The sequence below is a fragment of the Ursus americanus genome, chromosome 36 (assembly GCF_024610735.1).
Source record: "Ursus americanus isolate L20-20 chromosome 36, mUrsAme1.1.p, whole genome shotgun sequence".
NCBI classification, from domain to species: Eukaryota; Metazoa; Chordata; class Mammalia; order Carnivora; family Ursidae; genus Ursus; species Ursus americanus.
This window is the reverse complement of record NC_142162.1, coordinates 23,924,210-23,947,241: the sequence shown is the minus strand read 5'-3', so window position 1 is coordinate 23,947,241 and position 23,032 is coordinate 23,924,210. Positions and strand designations below refer to the sequence as shown.

At 54.0% G+C, this 23,032-nt stretch overlaps 1 protein-coding gene across 1 annotated transcript; it reads left to right on the top strand.

Annotated features, from left to right (window-relative positions):
• The first annotated feature begins 1,218 nt into the window (after positions 1-1,218).
• Positions 1,219-21,742, top strand: BMF (Bcl2 modifying factor). The gene is made up of 4 exons (XM_045816271.2): positions 1,219-1,344; positions 3,564-3,860; positions 5,295-5,455; positions 17,752-21,742. Exons 2-4 carry the CDS (start codon positions 3,569-3,571, stop codon positions 17,851-17,853), a joined length of 555 nt encoding a protein of 184 aa, XP_045672227.1. The 5' UTR covers positions 1,219-1,344; positions 3,564-3,568; the 3' UTR covers positions 17,854-21,742.
• Positions 21,743-23,032: the final 1,290 nt, after the last annotated feature.

Sequence of the window (23,032 nt, the reverse complement as noted above, 5' to 3'; positions counted from 1 at the left end):
CGCCTTACTGGCTAGGCAGCACCAGCACCATCTCTGGATGCTGACATAAACAGGGTGTGTGTCCACTGCTCAAGCAGCCCCTGCATTTTTTTTTTTTTTTTATCTCTCCTCTCCTCAGCCAGATACTTATTTTGTTAAGTGTCCACGCCCACTCAAGAAGAGTACACAAGGGTACTTTGGATGTGTTTGATCTGAATGTCACTCAGTAACAGCTCCAGATGCACGTGTTCTCATGCTTCCTACACATTCGAGCATGGCCGACTAAGCAGGCGGGAGGGTGCTTTGCCACCAGGCCGGGAGCCACAAGGACCCGCACCTTGCACTCCTTGGACGCTAAAAGCTTCCGGCCTCCTCCTCCTCCCCTCCCTTTCTGGACGCTCCGTAATTACTCAGGCCATTCCGGAGAAAGAGAAGACAAAAGTCACTTTGGTGCCCCCTCTCTCCCTTCTAATAGAGAGAACTCAGGGACTCTCCGGTCCTTCCCGAGCTTGCTTTAGGAACGGAATCTGCGCGGACTATGGCGCTCCGATTGCGTTTCTGATGGGAGCCGGAATTTCGCTCGGCCCCTTACAATGTTTCCAAGGGAAGGTTCGTACATTCGTGACCATCCCTGGCAGCCGCCCAGCCCGGGACTTGGGGCTCCACTCTCCATTGGCCAGCCGAGGTCGTGACGCGCCGGAGGCGGGGCCTCATCAGCTGTTTGCGGGATGCCCGGAGCGGGCGTATTTTGGAAACAATACCGCGAGGTTCACAGTGGCCTCCTCCCGCGCCAGCCCGCCAGCTGCCGCCGCCGCCCCTGCCCGTGCCTCCCGCCACCCGCCGCAGCCCGGTGAGCGCGCGGGCGGCCGGGGGCCGGGCGGAGTGGGATCGCACCTCCTCGGGAAGTGGGGAGAGGAGTCGTGCTGCTCATGGGGGCCCGGGAAGGGTTGGGCAGCGGGCGTCTGGGGTGACCATGAAGTACTGGAGCGCTGGGGTGCGGGGACGGGGTGCGGAACGCTCATCTAGGTGCACTGCTCCACGAGGGAACTTGGAGGTAGTAGCATTTCTTTCAGACAGCAAGGAGTTGGGTCCAGGTGGGCAGGGGAACCTGCGGTTCACTGCTGAGCCGACCTGGGCTCCCGAGAACGGCCCGGCCTCTGGATCTGACTTTGGGGTTGGACAGGGAGTTGCGGGGCGTCCAGCCTCCCTGCGGAGTCTGAAGGCTCCTCTCCTTAACAGCTGGGCTCTTTCCCTCCTTCCCAATTGAGTGGGCGCCAAGCCCCCGAGTGCTCGTCACGCTGGACCCTGGCGCGGAGCCCTGGCATCACGACTCGGAGGCCGAGACTCTCTCCTGGAGTCACCCAGGTCTGCTGTGTGTCGTGTGGGTGCGTGAGTGTGTGTGCATGTATGTGTGCGTTCCCAGATTTTAAATCCTGTCGAGGTTCAGAGTGCCTGGCTACTGCCTTATCCTAGGAGGAGGAGTCTTAAGTTCAGCATCCCTGTTACAGCTCTTGGGGGCTGGGACCGCTCCAGCGGGCTTTGGTTCCCCTTGCTAGGAATAAAGCCTTCCCAGGCTGTGCTCTCAAGAAGCGTGCTCCTCCTACCAGTTTGGACATCACCTCCTCAGCTCAGGTGAAGGGGAGAAGAGGGTCTCCTTACCATATCCCAGTTTACACTTGACTTTGCCCAGCACCCCTCAGGAGGCTCCCACATACAGAAGAGCCACCTGCAGTTCCTGTGGAGAATGGGTAGAGTCCCCAGGGCTTGCAGAGACACACCCTATGGCTGCATTTCCCCCACAGTCCAGTCCAGGCAAGGGTTGAACTTTAGGGCTTTGCTGGGAGGGGGAGGGGGAGGGGAAGGTGACCGGCTTCAAAGGAAAAACCAAGACAATGACTGCCGCTTGTGATTGGCTTTGGAGGGCCCCTTCTTAGGCTGGGATTGCCAGCTTGCAGAGAGAAGACTGAAGGGCAGGAGGGGAGTCCCTGCCAGGTAACTGGCAAGACAGCACTTGGTCCTTTCAGCCGGAAACTTTGTTTCCTGGTGCTGATAAGCTGAAGATCTCCTACCCTCCTTTGGGAAACACTTTCCAAAGAACACCATGTGTCTGTTTTGCCATCCAAGCCGGCCTGTCCTCACTCACCAGCGAAGAGGGCAGAGATAGGATCATAGATAGCTCACGGACTGGTTGGGATGGAGGGAGGGTTGAAGTAAGCACCTCAGAGAGAGCTTGCATTTAGGGAAGCCAAGATTCTGAATTTAAGTGAGATTCCTTTAAGTACTTCACCAACCCACAGACCATTTGGCTTGTTCTTCAAAGGCAAGAGACTGGGAGACAGAATTCCCAGGGGATCTCTAATTGAATCTGACAGTGACAAACAGTATCTCTCTGTATCCTTAACCATTCAGGTAGTTGCTGCTTCTGGCTGCCCCCGGGGACCCTAACAGGTTCCTGGTGTGTGTGTGTGTGTGTGTGTGTGTGTGTGTGTGTGTGTGTGTGTGTGTATAGGGGGCTGTGTTGGGAGCTCAAGGTGCTGGGTGGCCCCCAGCTCAGATTTCCAAGAGCCATCAGGTGGAGCAAGAGGAACTTCTTTATCACCAAGAAACTCCTATGGACAGCCCGAGTAGTATAGAGGCAGCGAGTGAGGTCACAGAAAGAGGGCTGAATTTCACTTCCTTCTGTGAGGAAGGTTATACCAGTCTCAGGTTCAGCGCTGACAGGAATGGTAGGCTGTGGGGAAAGAAGATTGAAGTCATGGACACGAGTGAGTAGGCTGAGCTGGGGGAGGCCGGCCACATGGCTGGATGGTGGACCTACCCTCTAGGCCAAGCTGTGGTGGGCAGACAGCTCTCCTCCGGAGGGCAATGACTATCTTGGGTCTTTCTGCCCTCTCTCCCAGGACACACGCTTACCACACCGTGGAGCCTGTTTGTTGTGTTGAGCAAGCAGGGGTGGGGACTAGAGTAGATGGGCAGCTGGGCGGGGCTTAGCTGGTGCGGAGGGAACCTGGCTGCCCTAGGATTGCTGGCTTTTGTTTTTGCTGCTCAGCCCGGAGCCCAGCTCAGACTGAGATGAGAGCTTGGTGGTTACTCCTCAGGGCAGTGAGTGAGTGAGTGAGTGAGTGTGTGTGTGTGTGTGTTGTGAGCGCTGTGTGTACAGCCAGTCACAGCAACCTCTGCCCTCCCACAGCCACTCACAGGGTCTAGTCTTGTTGACATTTCCCCAGGTGTCCTGCATGCTTGTAACAGTTGATCATACCCCTGACTCTATTGCTCAGAGTCAATAGCAGTCAGACTACATGACCGGAACCCGCCTGGGTCAGAAGAAAAGGCCAAGGAGGGGGGTGGCTCTGGGAAGGCCCAGGGAAGAGGTATGGTGCATCCTTGAAGAGTGAGGCCATCCTCACTGTTTGGGGCGGGTGTCGTCCTTGGTAGTACTTTATCCCCGGGTTGTCTGTCATCAGTACCTGGCCCCACATCGCCAGATAAGAAGGGGAAGCAGGAAAGAAGAAAGGGGAGGGGAATCCTTCCGGTTTGGCCTGGGTAGGAGCAGCACCCCAGAGGCCTGCGTTGCGCCCTAACAGGGGAGATGGAGCCGCCTCAGTGTGTGGAGGAGCTGGAGGATGATGTGTTCCAGCCAGAGGACGGGGAGCCGGGGACCCAGCCTGGGAGCTTGCTCTCTGCTGACCTGTTTGCCCAGAGCCAGCTGGACTGCCCCCTCAGCCGTCTGCATCTCTTCCCTCTCACCCACTGCTGTGGCCCTGGGCTTCGACCCACCAGCCAGGAAGACAAGGCCACCCAGACCCTGAGCCCGGCCTCCCCGAGTCAGGGTGTCATGCTGCCTTGTGGGGTGACCGAAGAACCCCAGCGACTCTTTTATGGTGAGTGCTCTTAGCCTCAGGACTCCTCCCATAGAGACTGGGGGAAAAGAGGGGACTTCCCCTCCTCAGACCTGTGCTTTATTTCCTTCCCCAAATTGAACAGCAGGGGCTATGGATTCCTCGACTCTTGTCACCTTGTTTCTCTGCTTGTTATTGCTTTTTACCTGTGCTTTATTGGGCACCAAGAAAGGTAATTTGCTATGCCATCAGTTCTGCCTTTTCGTCCCTTTCTGCAGGGATCCTTGGGTCCATCTTTTGGTGTTGGAGAGAGGGTAGCTGGGCCTGGGGTTTTACATCCTGTGGCCCAGGCTTTTGTGTCCTGGTAGTGATGTGCCTTCCATAAATTGGCCAACGTGGCCCCGGAGAAGGTTGGGGGATCTGTGACTCGCTGTTGACACTGAAGGGAAAAACCCAGACCTTTCTGGGAGGGAAGTTTCCTTAAGGCAGAACGTGTCACTTGGGACTTTCTGTGCTTGGAAGGGGAACTGGAGAAAGAGGTTGGGCCTGCCGGGGCTCAATGCCAGCAGAGGGGCTGTTTCCGAGGCTCAATCAGACAAGACCCCTTCATTTGTGGGCTTAAATGGTTTGTTTTATGAGTAACATGCCCTCCTCTGGCAAAGCGACAGGGTCAGACACTCAGTCTACTTTCTTCTTTTAGCACAATAGCTTCTGGAGGGAGGGGAAAGGTTCGGAGGCTGTCTGGCTGGGTCTCAGGGAGCCTCTTGAAGAGACGCTGCAGTTATTCCTGGAGGGAGCTGCCCCGTAGTTCTTTGGGGAGTCTGAGAAGATGGGTTAGGCAGGCCGGCAGGGAAGAGGGAACAGAGGCAGGAGGCAGGCGGGCACCCCTAGCGGCAGCTCGCTTGCAAGCACTTGGGTCGGGTGCGGCACTGGTCTCGAGGTCTTGCGGTCTGGCCTGGGGCGCCTCCAGAGAGGAACTTGGCTATCCAGTGGGTCTGAGGAGTTTTCTCTCCCTAGTTTTAGTACCATTGCCCAGAACTTCAGAACCTGGGCCCAGCCAGAGGAAAAAGTGAAGGTACATTTTGGTTTTCTCTTTCCCTGCCTTGCTTTGCTCAACCCAGGAACTCTGGAGGGCTGCCTCCAGCGTCTTCTCCAAAGAAGGGCTTCAACCTGCTACCGCATGAAAAATAACTTGTGGTCAAGCATAGCTTGGTAAATAAAGACAGAAGGCTGGCAAGTTCCCCCCCACATGTCACTTTTGCCCTGGCACTGCCTGTGAATGGAGGAGGCTAGCACCATTCCCTCCCTCTGAGCATCAGCTTTTATGTGCTTGGGCCGCAGGCAGGTCAGGCTGTCCAAATGTGGCAGTGTGCCTGATAAAGGCCTCCGGCCCCAGGTCTCAGCCAGGAGCGTTAGGCACGGGGTGGATGGTGCAGTTGTGGAGAATGCTGAGATGTGGGCCCTCTGTCTTTGCAGGCAACGCAGGCTACCGGCTCCCTCTCCCTGCCAGTTTCCCTGCAGGCTTGCCCCTTGGGGAGCAGCCCCCAGAAGGGCCGTGGCAACATCGAGCAGAGGTACAGATTGCCCGAAAGCTTCAGTGCATTGCAGACCAGTTCCACCGGCTTCACATGCAGCAAGTAGGCATGGGGGTGTTGGGATGGGGTGGGGGTGGGGAGTCTGCTGGGGCTGGGGGAGGCTAGGACCTGCCTCAGCCGCTTGGTCTCTGCCAGGCTCCAAGGATATGGTCCCAGCGTTTTGGCCTTGGCTATTGTGATTCCCGTGAACTGGATGGGCCCAACTGGCTGAGCACTCTTGCCATCGCTGAGCTCCAAGTTGGTTGTCTGCCCTCTCTCAGCTCAGGCTTGCTAAGAGCGGTTTGTCCAGCGGTTTGTCAGGAAATGCTACCATCTCTCCTGGGAAATGGAGTGGCTTTCTGCAGCCTCATTTGACACACTGTGTCTGCTTGAGGCCGTCTTGGGAGATTGTCCCTCCCAGACCCCAGGGCAAGATTTTCAGGGTGCCACAGTGACACTGGACAGTTGGGGGGTGCCTGACTGAGGTGCAGTGGGAACCGGGCAACCAAGGCTCAGGGCTGGGCCTGAGTGGGGGAAAGTGGTGGAACCGGTTGTAACCTGACACTTTCCAGCTGGGGAGGCTGCTCCTCATTGTCTCTGTCTGGGAACCGGGACCTGGGACTCTGGAGAGTGTACCTCCGAGAGTCTCTCCAGACTGGCGGCCGGGCGCTTGGCCGGCAGCCTGGCACCAGCCCCGCCGGGGCGGAGCATCGCGTGTCAGTCGAGCATGTGGCAGAGTCCATCAACAAAGGCGGCGGCTGGCAGGCTCGTGCTGCAGGAGCCCTCCGTGCCCCGGGCTGGAGGCTGGCCGGCCCTGCTCCGCAGCCGCTGTCCGGGCCAGCCCCGGGCGCTTAACCCTTCCTCCCGCCGGCTTTCTGGATGGCTGCCAAGGCAGGGCGAGGAGCCCAAGGCTGAACCCTCGCTAGCACAGCCACCACGGAAGCAAAGGCACGCCACCTGGAAACAACACGATCCCTACCTCGGACCGTCCTAGCGGGCTGTGTGCGTGTGTCTGGAATCGAGAGAATAAATAACTCATCCCGACCGGGCAGACCCTGAGTTTAGATGGGAAACTTCAGGTGATCAGAGTAGGCTTGACTGAAGGGCCAAACCATTGCCAACACCGGGGGAGAGAGAAGTTGTCTTTCAGTCTCCTGACAACAGACCATTGGGGGTTACCTATGGTCAGTGCCTTCTGCCAAGGAGTTCTGAGGGAAATCTGGGGCTAGACCTGCTCCTGGATGGCTCTCCCAGTCCCTTAGTGATCGGGAAGAGAGGGGGGCCCTGCGCTTAGGTCATAATGCAGCCTAGCTTCCTCCGTTGGCCCCTCATTCCAATCCCTAGTATCTCCTTTGATTGTTTTCTGGAAACTTGGCTTCGAGGCTCCCCTTCATTCCATGTGTGGACTCACTCTGAATCTGGATTTCTGTCTCTTGGCCTCCTTCCTGCCCATTCACTCTAGCCTGGTTGTACAGGTCTATGGCTGAGACCCACTCACAGCTTGCAATCCTGGTGCCAGAGCTGCTGGAGGACACAGTGGCTGTGGGTCTCCTAGATTCATCTAGAGGACTGTCTGGAAGGCAGCTTTCTTCATTCCCAATAGACCTGATCTCTCTCAACCGTTGTTTCCCAGAATATTCCTCCATCCATTGGTGAGCCCCAGTAGGCTTGGCAGCAGGCTGGGAGGACAGGACTAGAACATAGCCCAGGGCCCTTTCTTGATGACTCAGTCCTAAACGGGAGGAGACTGCCCTCATCCCAAGGTCTGACCCTGCTCTTTGCTGCTTGGCATCATGTCCCTCAGTGCGGGGCTGCCTTTTTGAGGCTATCGTTCAGCCATCAGGCAGAGCCACCCCAGCCTGGGAGGAGGGGCAGAGCAGCAGAGCCAAAGGAGAACCATGGGAGAGCCTCCCGTGCAGTGCTCTGCACCTCACCCCATACTGACTCCTGAGTTCCCTGTGTCTCTGTGTCCCTCACGCTCCTGCCTGCTGTCTACTCCCACCTCACAGTGGCAGGAGGCTGGTCAGCTAAGCCTTTCTAGCCCAGAGCTGGTTTCTCCAAATTTTCCATTACGGAGAACCAGGCTTTTTGTCCGTGGAATCCTCTTGCTTTTAACCCCGTCCTCCCCACTAACCCTGCTCACAGACCTTGTCCAGGAGCTCGTCCTGCAGGACGGGCTGGGATAATGGCTGCAGGCAGACGGAGCACCAGCTTGCAGTGGAACTTTCAGCAGCTAGCTTTAAGAAGTGAGTCATTTTCTGACCTTGATTATTACATAAACCACAGTCTAATATTTCGTTATCTGGAAAGTACTGTTGTGACTCCTCCATTATTTTATTTTATTTTCTTTCCCTATTCCCTTCCTTGGCGGGCAGGGACACTGTGGTACTAGGAAGGAAGTGGTTTGGGATTAAGTCTCTAGGCTTTGAGTCCAAAGTCAGAAGGCCCAGGTTGAATACCAACTCTGCCACCCACTAGCCACCAGGAAGGCACTTGACCTTGTCAAGTCTCGCTCCTCTTCTGTAAATTAGAGCTAATACCACAGAATTTTATTGTGAAGATTAAGTGAGAAAATACCATTTAGAGTTCCGGGTACACAGTAGTAGGTATTCTTTAATGCGTGTTTCCTGTTGTCTGCCTATAAGCCTGATCATTCCTCACATTTGTTCTTGTCAGTTCACCATGCATTTCCCACCCCTCCCATCAGGCTGATCCCTTAGCAGAGCTGCCTCCCCTGAGCTCTCCTCCACCTGCCCTGCACAGAGAAATGAGTCCACGCTGCTCATCTGTGGGCCTCGGCCCTTATGTATTTCTCCTCAAAGAATGATGGTCATCCCCCATCATTATAGGCCAAGTTTAGGGAGCCAGGAAACACAACCCAAGAGGCAGTAAGGTGTTGAGAGGGCTTGGCCATTTCCTTTCTTCTCAGATCTGGGATGGTGTCCCAGGGCCCGACAATGGCCATTGGTCCCTGAGTCCTGTAGGGGGTTTGAGTGTCCACTTTTGGTGCCTAGTTATGAATGGACTTCAGTTATTCTTTTTCTGTGCAGGGGAAAACTTCTTCCTAGGAGATGAAGAGCAGAGCGGGTAGGGGTACCATGATGGGGTAGTACGTTGTAGGATAGCATTATGGCAAATTGAGTGCATCAACATGACCCCCAGTTTGAAAGGTTGCAAATTCCACGTGATGTTGGCTCTCAATTTTTGCTGGCCACATACTTCCTAAGGAGCGCACAGGGTGGGGGTCTAGCCCGGTTACCCGAGTGATCAGTTCAGGGTGGCTCCTCTGAATGGAAAGGCAAGGATTGGAAGGCAGAAGATCCATGTCAGTGAGGTGCTTTTTGTGGGCTCTTTGGGTCTCCAAAGCAGCAAGAGAGTTGGAGGCCGGGCGCTTGGAGATAAAAACCTTTCCCACCCTGGTCACATGCCCCGCCTTCCTTTGACTGGGTCAGGAGTGGAATGTTCCCCTCTTTTTTTTTTTTTTTTTTAAGATTTTATTTATTTATTTGAGAGAGAGAAAGAGGGGAGGGGCAGCGGAGGAGGGAGAGGGACAAGCAGACTCTGTTCTGGGCGCCGAGCCCAAGGCAGGTCCAATCTCACGAACCAAGATCTTGACCTGAGCCGAAATCAGGAGTCAGACGCTCAACTGACTGAGCCACCCAGATGCCCCTGGAATGTTTCCCTCTTTGTTCCTCTGCAGCAGGTGACCTGCGGTGATCTGCTGACCAGGGCCTGCCTTGCCTCGGGCTCTGTGAAGGTGCCCTGGTGTTTCTGGGTCTGTCCAGCTTCTGCAGTGAAGAGGAGGTGTGGGTTTGCTTCCTCACTGTGTTCACGGGCTGCTGGGGTTAGAAGGTGTGGGTTCTAGTTTCTTTCCATTCCCCCTGCCATGGTCTCCTCCAGCAGGGGCCTAAGAATGGACAGTAGCTGCTGTCCCCTCTTCTTAGGCATGTATCCTATCCCAATGGCACCATCTTGAAATTTGCGGGGAGTATTTCTGGGAAATGTTAAGAAGCCAAGAATCCTCAAAAAAACAGGAGCCACTGTAGAGCATTGAGTGAGTAAAGCTATAAGAGCATTGGATTCTTTGAGTTGGAAATGGCTTTTTCACTTGGACCAGGAGTGGCTTCATTCAGAAGAGTCAGATTTGGAAATTCCCTGAGTAGTAATTAGACTTTCTGGAAAATGAAATGTGAGGAAAATGTTAGCCACTCACCAAAAACTATCTTTTGTTGCAATATCACAGAAAGAGTCATAGACTTAAAGGCAGACCTGGGTTCGAATTTCTACCTCTGTCACTTAGGAGTTCTCTGTCCATAGGCAAATCTTTTAACTTCTCGGAGCCTCAATTTCTGATACTTACCTAGCAGAGCAGATGGGAGAGCCCAGTAGAGATTATAATACATGTAACTACTAAGGTGTGGGCAGTTTAACACTTTGAGAAATGTGCCAGAAGATGATTGTAGGATTTTGCTTGGACCTGTCTTTATAGTTCTCAGGGAGCTCACTTGGAAGTTGTACCCAGAGTGGTGTTTACATCTGCCAACAGCCTGGATCCTTTGTTCAGGGGGCCCTTGACTGCTTCCTGACCCTTTGGGATGCCCTTCTTGTTGCTGAGTGGTTTTGGGGGCTCAGACTGCGGCTAATGAGGTTATTCAGGCCCTAGATGTGGCAGCCCTGGGCAGGAGCCCCAGAGATTCACCTTAGAGTGAGAATGTCCCTGTGGAGCCAGCCTCCGTTCCAGCAGTGGGAGGTCTACCTAGGAGGGTGCCTGGGGAAGAGTGAGGCTGGGGGAGGGGCTGTGGAGGGCCGCTGTGCGTGAGAGCCAGGCCGGGGCTTGGGGGCCCTGTGTTTGCTCTGTGGCTGGCTCTGTTTATATCGCTCACTATATTTAGCTTCTGAGTCATCAGCGTGGCTGACTAGAGGCCGAGTTCCCCACACAACTCTGCACCTGACTACTCTCTCTTCCAGGAGAAGGGCCTTGTAGTTCCGGATAGTTCATTCCCTCCTCACCAAGCTAGGCCTTGGGGATGGGAGTTGGCTTTTTTTTTTCCCCCTTAGGGGTGAAGGGAGGTGATGGGAGGAGGGGTTGGGAGAGGCACTATAAAAGAAGGATGAAGAAAAATGTCTGGTTTGCCTTTTGATCTTGTCTGGCAACCAAGAGGGCATGTTGCATGACTAGAACGAGAACACTCAGTATATGTGGTGAGGAGGAGGGTCCAGCCTTCTTCCATGCTTAGCTTGCCTTGTCCTGGCTAGGGAACCGGCCCCAGGCAGGACAAGAACAGCCAGCTGCCAAGGTCCCAGTTTGGGAGTCAGAGCTTTGGGGTTCCTTTTCCTCAATCTTGTAGGCCCCTCAGCAGATCTGCCACTCCTCAGTCCCCTCACTCCCTCACCTTCCACCAGAGCACACACGCCAGGATTCCTTCCTGATTCTTCCAACTTCTTAAGAAGTTGTCCAGTATGGGGTGCCTGGGTGGCTCAGTCGTTAAGCGTCTGCCTTCGGCTCAGGGCGTGATCCCGGCATTCTGGGATCGAGCCCCATATCAGGCTCCTCCGCTGGGAGCCTGATTCTTCCTCTCCCACTCCCCCTGCTTGTGTTCCCTCTCTCACTGGCTGTCTCTGTCGAATGAATAAATAAAATCTTAAATAAATAAATAAATAAATAAATAAATAAATAAATAAATAAATAAATAAAGTTGTCCAGTAGTTCGATGGAGCAGTTCTCAGGCTGAGGGAGCCAGAGCCATCCCTGGGAAGCTGGGGGAAGGGCCCCAGTAGTTCCAGCCTCCAGAGGTTGTGGGGGTGCAGCACGAGGCTCTGGGGATATGGTAGGGCAGACAGCCCTGTCCCCCAGCCCCCAGTGGCCTGCAGCTGCATTAGAGGGAACCCTGCTGTCTTCCAGTGAGAGCTGGCCGGCCCCAGGCTACCCCTTCTTCCCCAAGGAAGTGATTGGTGTTGCCATCGTGGCAGCCAGTGTTGGCACTGCTGGCTGCACCGAGAAAGCTCTTGGCAAGGGGTATTTTTTTCCTTTTCCGTTTTGCCACATTGCTTGTTCCTCTAGCATCTGGGTCAGAAGCCTTCTCAGGGCAGTGGGCCACTGGACCCAAGGGGCTGCCCTGTGCGTTTCAATCCCTTGCTGAGTTTGGCAGCCTGGAATTCTGAGCCCAGCTGCCTCTAGCCGTCTTGGCCCATCTCAGAGTGGAAAGTCAGGGATTTCCCCAGGACTTCGTAAGTCTGTTCAGAAGACAGCACTCCTGGGGCAGGCGCTCTGAGGGAGAGGATGTTGAGGGAAGTGCTCGGCGAGGTTAAATGGGGCGCAGGTTTCCTGGTCCTCGCCATGGGGAGCGAGCTGCTCGCGCAGTGACCAGGCCCATTGCTTTACGCAGATGTTCCTCACTGGATCGCCACAGCAACCTCGGACCTCTGGACCCCGTTATCCCCGTTTTGTAGGACACTGAGGCTCAGAAGGGAGACGCTGTAAGTGGCTGCGTTGGGAGCCATACGGATCCGACTGATCCTAAAACTATGGTCTTCCCACCACCCGTCTCCGCTTCCAGGCACCCCCTGGAAGAGAGGAGCCCGAGGGAGCGCCCACTCACTGCCCTGACCAGCCTCTCCCTCCCGTAAAACTTAACTTCTATGCTCTTGTTGTCTTCCGTTCAGATTGTAAAATAATTGAGGGCAATGGCATCTTGCTCATCTTTGTGTCCTTCATAAGTCTTAGCCTGGTTGGGTGCTTGATAAAAGCTGGCTGAATTGAACAAAAACATCTCAACTTCTCTCAAGTGAAATGTTCCTGAAGTCTCTCTTATCTCTGTGTTCCTGTTCTCGGTGGCGAGAACCAGGGTGAGTTTAGGCTATGATGGCCAAAGGCAGGAGATGGGAAAACATCATTCTGGAGAGTGTGTTTCTCCCTGCAAAACAGGATATAGGAAATTCTGCATTTTAAAGAAACCGAGTGTGATTTCTGAACATGATCTGAAGTTATCATTTCAGAGCAGTTTTAGCTGTATTTCTGTTTGATCTTCAGTGAGCTCTGCCTCTGGAAGGTTTATTTTTTCAGGTCCACAGCATCCTTACTAAGTAGTTAATGATCTGGAAACAATGTCTTTAAACGTACTAGGGGAGCAGTTCAGTGGCGATTCTCTTTGAAAAGTTCGTGCTACTTGCCGTGATGTGAATGGACACACTGTAATATTTTAGTGGAAAAACATAGCTCGGGAGTCAGAAGTGGGGTCTGAAATAACCCCCCTCCCAACTAACGTGCTTGGGGGAATGTTTCCGAGCCTTTGCTTCCCACATCTATAAAATGGGATTGATAATACGTGTCCTTCCTGTGTTCCAGATCTTTGTGAAGAGGAAATGGGGAGATCAGAAGGCACTCTGAGTATGAGATATAAATTGCTGTCTGTTTGGTAAATCGGCAGGGTTCTTTTCAAGCAGGGCCACAGCGTAGGCTTGCTTCTTCCTCTAGTTCTTTGGGGGTGAACTAGCTTTTGCAGGAGCATCTGGAACACGGGTGACACACAAAAGCCCCCAGAGGGTGTGAATTGGATCCAAAGGGAGAGAGGCAGAGGGAGATTCTTATCCGGAGAGGGGAGGGAACACTCTTTGTGCTGAGGGCAGAGGCCACGTGGGATGAAACAGAGTTTGATTTGTGTAATCCAACCTTGTCAGACACCACAGCCAGCTCTTTAAAAAAAGAAGAAGAAGAAGAAGAAGAAAGTCTTTTACTAGTTGGGCCTCTCCCCAGGCAAGAGGCTGATACTATCACATCAAGTACAATCTTAAGACCTGGCCAGGCATCAGTTGTTCCTGGCCTCAGACAAGTAGGTTATCTTGCAAGGCTGACTTTTCTGTAGTGGGTCCAGCGTGCACTTGCTGAGTACCTACTGTGTGCCCCTGCATGTTGCTGTGACACAGGCTGTGCGTTCAGTTGCCATGCCTTGTACACAGTGGGGGTGACTCGAACCGTTGTCAGCTGATTGCCTTCATCCCCTGACCACAGCAAGAAAGTGGGATGGAGAAGGAAGAGCCCTAGGTCTTTCATGCCTGTCTGTGCTCTCTTAACTGAAGGGGGTATTTTTATCCACCATGTGGGATCCCGTTCCCTTGGGGCATTCACCTCTATTTTTCTCCCCCCATGCCTTGGTCCTACCCTCTACACTCTCAATTTGAGGCCGTCTGGTGTAAGCTTCAATTCCCAGCAGTTTCCCCTCCCATACCTCAATTCCCTATCCCTAAGGGCACCCGGACTGTGCATTCTTGGAACCCCCACTTTCTGCAGGTTGCCAGCCTTAGAAGGGTGCTCAAGCTGAGTCTGGGAATGCTGGGCCCTGCTCTGGGGGGTCGCACTCCCTGAGCTCAGGTGCTGTGCTCGGGGCTGTGCCAAGTGCCTGAGTATCGGAGGCCAAGCATGCTCGTTCCTGCTTCCCCCTTGCTCCCCCTTGCTCCTCCGCCCCTTCTGCTGGAAGGATCCACGTTCCCTGGCGTTTTGGTGTCTCTGTGTACCTCATCCTGTACAGTGAACGTGGATCTCCTTCCTCCTTACTCTTCCTCTCACCAGCCTCCCTTCATGTCCTTTGTCTTTCCTTTCTGGTCAGGCCCTTTTGTGTCATTTTCTTTTTAATATTGTATTTATTGTTGTTCTCATGATCAGGGCCTTCTTTGATAGTTTTGGTGTGAGGCAGCTTGGTTTCTTTTCAGAAGAGGGCCTTTTGGGGGGCTGCCCTGTGGCAAGAGAAGGCTCAGCGGAATTCGTGTGACGTCTGCTTGTGCCCAGAGCTGGGGCTACTGAGGCTGAGGACTGGTTACCGGGGCCTGCGCGTGCTGGGCACACGCAGCCAGCTTAACTCTGTAGGAGGCCGCCTGGTCTCCAGGCCCACCCAGACCTTCCAACAGGCTGGCTGGAGTCAGCTGTTGGAACTCGGAGTTGTAATCCTGAAGGTAATTGTGGACGACAAACTTCACATCACAAACCTTAGGGTCGGAAAGCACCTCAGGGGTTTCCAGATGCCTGTCTGTGGCCTGGCTGCCTCAGACCCACCTGGGCAGCGTTTCCCTCGGGCTTGGCCAAGTCATTATTCTGATGGGAAGAGATCTAAAGAGACTGAAAAAAATACCAAATCATGAAGCGTTTTCTTCCAGGCCGTAGGATCGCGAGTGATTTTATTTTCTTCTCTCTCCTTTCTTGTATTTCCAATTTTTCTACAGTTAACATGTATTACTTTGGTGACTCAAATATACAATAAATGTTACTTCTGATTTAAAAAATGTCACCCTGGGGCACCTGGCTGGCTCAGTCGGTGGAGCGGGTGTCTCTTGATCTTGGAATTGTGAGCTCAAGCCCCACGTGAGGTGTAGAGATTACTTTAAAAAAATACAATCTTAAAAATAAATAAAAGACAATAAAAAAATGTCACCCAGAGAGTTTGTTCAATGTACAAATTCCTGGACGGCTTCCCTGGAGAGTCGGACCCAGTTGGTCTGGGCAGAGCCCTCGGACTCAGTATTTATCCCAGCACGTCAGTGGGTTCTGTGATGCAGTCAGGTTTAGGAACCACTGTGCCTGCATTTCTCTTATAAGGGAAGTGAGGACTCACGGGCAGGCCGGCGGGAAACCCCTGCCTACAGCCCCGTCCTCTGGTTCCTGGCCCAGGGAGCCTTCCTTGCCGACCCGTGTACCCCGAGGCCTGTCACCGGCAGAAGCTGGGACTTGGATCCTTCCTGACGGTGGGCCTGTATGTCCTGCCTCCTGCACCTGGGCCTGCCTGCATCTCCCAACAAGACCTCAGCCTTCCAACTCTGACAGCACTCTGGCCCGTAACTGCTTCTGGCTCCCCCAGCACCACAAATGATGGGAGTGAGGGTGCTGCATTGCCTCATCGCCAGACACCTCAGGGCCCAGGAAGTCACCCAGGCAGCAGGCAGCCTCCATTAGGGGCATTTGGGGAAAGACCGAGGCATCCAGAAATGGGATTGGCCCAGGCCCCAGATCATAGAATTGTGATCTCCCTTCCTTGGCCATTGAGCTGTTTTGATATAATTTAGAGAAGGGGACGAGAGAGGGTCTGCTTTGGCATAAAGAAAGGTGTATGGTGGCGCTCAGAGAATGATGATAATGGGTAAGGACAGTGCTCTAGGGCCAGGGGGTCTGGATTCAGTCCAGTCCCTGCCACTTAGGAGCCATGTAGCCAAGTTCTCGAACTCTTTCAATATTCTCATCTGTAAAATGGGAATGATGATATATAACAATCTCATAGGGCTGCGGAGAAGGGCCAGAGGAGTTTCATGTTCTCCAGGTCACCTGGGGATCTCGTTAAAAACGCCCATTCTGATCCAGTGGCTCTGCATTTCTAGTAAGCTCCCAGTGGCTGCTGAGGCTGCTGGCCTATGGACCCCACTTTGAGAAGCAAAGATGTAGAACGCTCAGAACAGAGCCTGGCACACTCAATGTTACTATTCTTGTCTTGACTGTGGTTGTTATTGTTACTTGGCCTTTTCAAACAGGCACCTGAGGAGACTTGGAATTCCAGCAGACTGGCCTCTCCGGGGACCGGTCTTTTCCTGGATTTTCCTCCTACTCTGCCACATGACCTTTGCACCTGTCCTGGGCAGCAGCTGGGGGAAGAAGCAGGAGGAGGGGTGCCCTGGCCAGCTGCTGCAGGCAGGCCCGAGCCTTCAGGTTTTGCAGCTGAGTCCGTTTTCACGCTGCTTTACTCTAACCAGATTTTGTTAAGCCGGCTGTGTTTCCTCTTTTTACTCATCTTTGTTTACAAAACACAAGGAAGCCATCAGTCTCCTGCGCAGTCTGCCAGGACTCCTCTGTGGCACACCCCGATTTCCCCTCCTGGCAGTAGCCAGGACTCCAGCTTTCTGGGTGGTTTTCCAGCCTCCCTTGCTCCTGAGGGGGCGTTCTGTTCACCTGTCTCGGAAGGGCCCTGGGGTCAGCCTCTGTCCACAGGTCACCTCTCTCCCCTTAGTGGCCCAAGGCGGGGGTGGAGTGGGGACCTTCACAGTCGCCTGGGGCTAAGTCCGGGAGGCCAGGGCCAGAACCGCCCACAAAACTCTGAGGGTGCGGGAGACCTGGGCTCACTTTCCATTCTGCCCCTGACTTAGCCTGTCCTCTTCATCGGAGAGGTAGGAGCTGAGCCAGTGATTAAAGACAGCCCAAGAGGGGCCCCTGCTCTGCTGTCACTGCACGTGGACGCACTCACCGCGGGGCCACTGCAGTGATCCCGGTCCAGCTCCTGCTGGCTTTTCCCTGCAAGCTAGCTTTTTATTCCCCTCTCTACCGAGGACCCCCGTGGAGAGGGCCCCAATCCAGTCCTCCTGCCCTGGCAGACAAAGAGAGAACAAAGACCGCCTCTTCCAGCACCCCAGTCCCCTCGGGGCCTCTGCTGGCCCCTGGGAAAGGGTACCTGTGTGGGCGGGGCCGGAGCCCCAGTCCTGTGAGCCACTGACCCCTGACCTTTGCCCCCAGCTTCCCTGCCTGACAGTAGGACCTGGGATAACCTCCAGAGAGTAGTGTGCATTCTTTGTTTTTGTTTTGTTTTCAAGTATGTTCTTGCTTAACGTTTAATTGGCTCCAGTCAGTAGGAAAGCGCTCCAAGAGGGATTATTTATGGCTTACTGTCAAGAGCAGCTATAAAAAGGGCAGCACTGAGCTGGAGATGCTGGGAAGGGAGAGAGGGCGGGTGCGTGTGTGTGTGTGTGTGTGTGTGTGTGTGTGTGTGTGTGCACGTGCGCGCAAGCGCCGGCGTGCGTGTGTCTGTGTGTGTGTGCGTGTTTGCACTGGATGAAATCAGATTTTTGCTGCCTCAGCAGTGTGGTTTAAATTGAAGATTAACCCTTTGACCTTCACAGTGTCAAATCACTTGCAGATGGAGGCTCCCCCCCTTTCCCCCTTGTTCTCTGTGTTACTTTGGAGTTGGGGGAGCAAGGGGGGCACTTCTTCTCTTTCTTTCTGAAGAAAGTTTGTTGTTCATGCAGCTGAGGTTTGAGGGGCTCAGGAGCCAATCTGATTAAAAGCAGCACTTGGCTAAACTCTGGAAAATCCTGCAAGCAGGGGAAAAAGTTTAATCCTCTTGTGCACAGTGCGTAAAGAGCCTGGTCTTTTCTTTTTAATGTTAAAACTGCAGTTGTTTTCGGAGAACTCAACTATCTCCCCCTCGTCGCCACCATTCTTCTCATCCCCCCCAATTCCCGCCTCCTCTCCCCAGTTTGCTGTCCTGATGGGATTAAAGTACTGCCCCCAGACACGCTGATCTGAACTTTTATCGGGAATGATAAGGACTCGGGAGTCGTGGAGGCTACAGGCTACGTTTAGGAGTTACATTGATTTTTTTTCTCCTTTTCAGCACCAGCAAAACCAAAATCGAGTGTGGTGGCAGATCCTGCTCTTCTTACACAACCTCGCTTTGAACGCAGATGAGAACAGGGATGGGGCAGGTCCCAGGTGAGGCTGGGCTGCCCTCTTCATAACGGGCCACCAGAGGAAGGACATCGGCGAGGACTGACACTGTGTCTTGTGAAGTTTATTCATTGCTGTTTTGCGTTTGCATTTGCAAAGTTTCTCTCTGTGTACATAAGACATACCCCAAGCCGGACCTCTTTCCCTGTTCAGGACCTCGACCAGGAATGAGGGCCTTTGTCAAACACTGTGGAAGTAGAGGCTGATGGGTCTGTGATGTGGGACCTCCCAGGGCTCTGACAAGTCGAGTCTTCAGCGAGCGGTTGTTGAAGATGACCAAATAGTGATATCCTCCAGCGAGTGGACTGTAGTTTTCCCACAGGGGCTTGGTTAAGAAATAGGAGACTGGATTAGACTTCTGGTCCGCCAACGCCATCAGCCTTCCACTGCGGACGGACGGCCCGAGATCTGCCAGTCACACTGCTTGAACCCCCCCAGGGCCTCGGCCAGGGGCTTTCCAGCTGAGCATGGCAACTTCCGCTAGGCCAGTCAGCCAGCTCCGTATCTGGGTTCTCCTTCGGCCCAGCCAGTGCCTGCCCCAAGGGCTCAGGGAATCTTGCCCAGCCCGTCATCTCCAGCAGACCTCAGGGAGGGTTGGGTTTCTCCATGGACCCCTCAAACGTGCCGCAAAATGAACCAAACTTCTGGGTAGGCCTCGAGTCTTACTTGCTCCCACTCAGAGGCCCCAGGACTGGTCCTGAGGTGCAGAACCCCTGGCACCTCTGGCTGCCTGGGACTGGCTGGGTGTCCACCACGGATGAGCCAAACAGCCAAGGAACGTGCCATAACCAGCAGCTTGTGCCTTCGTCAGCTCTTCTTTCAAAAGACCCAGCCAACAGACCGCTTTCCTCCCCCGAGGATCAGCAGGAAGGGGCAGGATTACAGAGGGGCTGGGAAATGTGGTGGCCATCCCACCTGTGGGAGCCAGCCCCAGAGGAACCCAGACCCCTTGGTTTCCTTGGAAACAACATACCTCCTCCCGTTTATCCCCATTCCTTTTTCACACCTAGTGGGATACAGGAAGAAGCCAGCACAGTGGCTTTGTCAGCTGAAACGTGTCTTTTAGAGTAACAGACAATGATTAGAGTGTGGAACCGTCAAAGCTGGGTACACATTTCCGGGCTTCCTTCAGCTTCCAGCTAGGCCAGAAGGGCGTGCTCTGGAGCTCAGCAGGGTCACAGCTGCCTCTGAACTTCCCTTCTCTGCCTGCTGTGGCACTAATGGAGAGAATTTAAAGCAGTCAGGCTGGCAGCTCTGATAGCAGATGCGGGGAATCTGAAAAGACACAGGGAGTCTGTTAACCAGACACGTAGAAATTAAATTATAATTTTTGCATATGTAAGAAAAGATAACATTGGTGCTAACACGAAGCAAGGCCCAAAGAAATGGTGGCTTCCCTGGGCAGAGAAGACCTCAGGGCTACCCAAGGAAATTGGAGGAGTCCAAGGAGACTCTCAAATCTAAACAGGCCCAAGCTTCTCCGGTTCTACAGAGAGGAGGTCTTCAGGAAGCATTAATCTACTGGATATACAGTTGGGCAGGTTGTTCACTGCACAAGGGCACCTGCAGAAGAAGGTAATGGAACTAAAATCCAGCTCATGCTCTGCCCAGCTAGGCTATATGCCCTAGTTTGGGGCTACGTCTGCTCAGAGGAAGGGGTGCCCTTCCTAATTTGCACGAAGGTGCCATATGGGCTCACAGTGGCCTTGAGGTGAAGGACCTCAAACTGTACATTAGCCTTTGTTTTGTTCTGCTTGGATGTTCTGGAGGTATTACCTCTTCTTGGCTAGAATTCTATTCTCAGGGTGTGTACCATGGTTTGTCTGCTAAGAAGATGGGTTCCTGCTTACAAGGAGGAGCCCAGGGAACAGGTGAAGACCAGCTCCGGGACATGCTGACCATTGTGAAATCCAGCTTTCTTTGCGTGTCTCCATACCATTCTAGGATGTGCATTGGACATGTGCCATTTTCCCCTCTCCTGGACCAAGGCAGTGACAGACAGGCTGCTGGTGTATGCTCGAGTGGCACACAAGGAAACCAGCCACTTTGAACCCCTCTTAGCGGACTTCCCACCTGAGCTGAGTGAGAGAACAAATAAGTGGTCCAGGGCCTCGGTGCTGAGGCAAAGCCATCAGCTTCAGAGAGCTTGCCGGGCCCAGGCAGGATGTCCTGTGGCCTGCCCCGAGAACTGAGCCCAGAGTTTGACAAGCCCACCTAACACTGAGCCTGGGGCCGGGTGGAGGGTGGTCTGACTGCGCTGTCTCCCATCTTATGGGAAGCCAGGAACTATCTCACTATCCTAAGCAAGCTGGGGCACAATTTAAAACCTCCTCCTTCTCCCTTCCCCCCAAAACACCCAAGAGGTAAATAGCCCCAGGAAGGAGAGAGGTTCCTCCTGGCTGGCTGGTTTTAATTGGCCTAGTGATCTAGACTGGCCCCTTCCCCCTCTGCCTGGTGAGTTGGTCTGAACATTCCTCAAGTCCAGCCTCAGGAGACACATCCCTCCCTCCGGGCTCCCTTCCCCCATCCCCCACCCCCGGGAGCTTGGCTGTCTCTAGTTAGGGGGTGGAGAATCAGATTTGAAGGGAGGGAGACTCTGACCTGGCTCCTGACCTGTAACCAGCCGAAGACTTGTGGAGTTTTTGTGGTTTGCCGGGGTAAGGGGTGGGAGAGGGGCTGGAAACCTCCCTCTCATTATAGAAAAGCCCTGGAGGGAGGAAGCCTGATATTCAGGGTCAAAACAGCCCATCTAATTCAGAACCCTAGAGTTTCTGGAAGCTGGTAGACAGAACTGGGGAGAGAACCCCACCCAGGCCAGACATCTGACTCCCTCAGTGAGTTAGAGGACTCGGCCTGGCCTCTTTGCCTTTGCCTGCTTCAAAGTTTGGGCTGCTGGAGAGCTGTCCCCGTGGCCTTTTCTTGCTCAGGGCAAGGGAGAGAAAGATCACCTCCCAGCGACCTCCCCAAGCCCTGAGGGGGTGTGGGTCCGTGTCCAGAGCTTACATGTCAGGCATGCTCCAAACATTCAGAGGGGCCCAGCTGACTTGTCTCACTGTCCCTAGTGGCCCAGCCTCATCCAAGGGTGGCTCCAGCCTGGGCATGGAAAGGGGGGGGGGTGTTGTTTGGGATGGTCCAGCCACGGCCTCCTTTGGAGGCTGGGAAGCTACTGCGCCTGCCCCGGTCAGCAAGGCGCACTCTGAGAGCTGGCAAGCTTGTGTCATTTGGTGGACTTGATGAAGAGGGTGTATGGAGAGTGGAGAGCAGGAAAAACAAAAAGACTTCTGCCTCTACGGCTCTGCGGGGCTTCTGGGAATCAATATTCAGCCTGGGCTGTGGGAAGCTGCGGGGCCCTCTGGGTGCAGGCAGATCCTTGGTGGGACACTGGACCTTGGCTGGACTTGGTCCAGGAAGGGGTTAACTTATCAGCCCCTGAAGCCTCCTGGGCACACTGTGGGCAGGGGGCACCTCGGCTGGAGGGGACTTGGAGCTTTGAGGGAATAACACAGCCAAGCTCTTCCATAGAGGCACCAGCCTTGCAGGCCACAGAAGCTGGGAGCTGGCACCTGGGTCTGCCCTGACCCCCTGTATGCATGGGTGGCCGGCGCCTCTCCCCTGCCCTGTGAGCATCCGCTCCATCCCTGGGTCCACAGGGGCTGTCAGGGGGAGACCCAGTGAGAATGTAGCATTTTGTTCAGCCCAGGTTAGCTGTCCTGGGTTCCAGGCACTCTGCCTCTGGGAGAGAGACAGGGAAAGAGAGGGAGGGGAATGGGGACCATTGTTTTTTAACCTGTACAGAATATTTGGCTTTCTGTTCTTCACATGCATATATGTGTGTGTATATTCTCCCCCATCGATTGGTACAATTTTTAATAAAACCATTTAAAGCAAAGCTGGTCTTTCTTTTTCAAGGTGTGATGAAACTCCAAGGGGATCCCTTAGGGAATTAGAGACTCCTGACTTGTTTCTGGCCGCCATCCTGACTCAGCCCCAGGCTCCCTACTTTGTCAGGACTTCCTGTCCCCTCTGGGGGTGGAGAGGAGCCCCATGCTGACATCACAGTCAGCAGCACAGGAGAGGCCCCATGAGGTGGAAAGACCCGGGCTTTGGACCCAGACCTGGATTTGGATCCGGTTCCAGCCTCCAGCACCTGAACGATCTTAGGCACATTGTGTCCCCTCTCTGGGCCTTCTGCTCTTCTCTAAGTACACGGCAGCTACTGCGCCTGTCTGCAGAATAGAGGGGAGGGGCAGCCTTGGGGACCAAAAATGCCTGGCAGCCCCTCCACCGCCCACCCTCCCCTCCCCTCCCATCAAGCTGGGCTTTGGCTTCCTTTTATCAAGGTAGCATCTCAGGAGGTATGCTAGTTGGAGGGGGCTTCTGGCTGGCCTTTCTTTGTGGATTAACAAGGTGTCTGACTCAAAAGGGTAACTTAAAGCCCTTGACGGAATTCTGAAAATCCTCGGAAAAATACACTTCTGGTCCTATGAGCAGTGAGCTGCGGGCCAAAGGGCCAGCCCGCCTTATCCGTGCAGGGCCCCCCTCATTTAGGAGGCCTTCAGCCCTCCAAGGGCCAGCTTTGGACTCCAGTTCCTGCCCTCACAGACTGTGCGAGCTTGCATGTCAATCGTGCTTTACCTCTTCATTTTAAAAATTAATTTATTGATTTTATTTGAGACAGAGAGTGTGAGTTGGGGGGTGGCAGAGGGAGAGGGAGAAGCAGACTCCCCACCGAGCAGGGAATGATCCCAGGATCCTGGGATCACGAACTGAGCAGAGGGCAGATGCTTAACCCACTGAGCTGCCCAGTCACCCCTTACCTCTTCATTTTACAGATGAGTAAACTGAGGCCCAGAAAGGGGATGTAATTTTCTGTTTGGGCTTTTTAAATAGCTGAGTCAGTCAAAGGCGGGGCTGACCCCATCCACCCAGGTTTCCATCTGGAAATTGCAATGCTCTTGCCCAGATCTGCAAGGAAGCCAAAACTTGTCTATTTTTAATGCCAAATAACTGCTTCTTGTCCTGTAAAACATGGCACTTCTGACCACTCTCTATTTGGACAGAGAGATTTATTTTTACTGGAGTGTGGTAGGAGCGGGGCCTGGAGCCACATCCGGATGTTGTTGCACATTGCGTGCACTGGGCTGTAGTCAAGCCTATTAAGCAGCTCC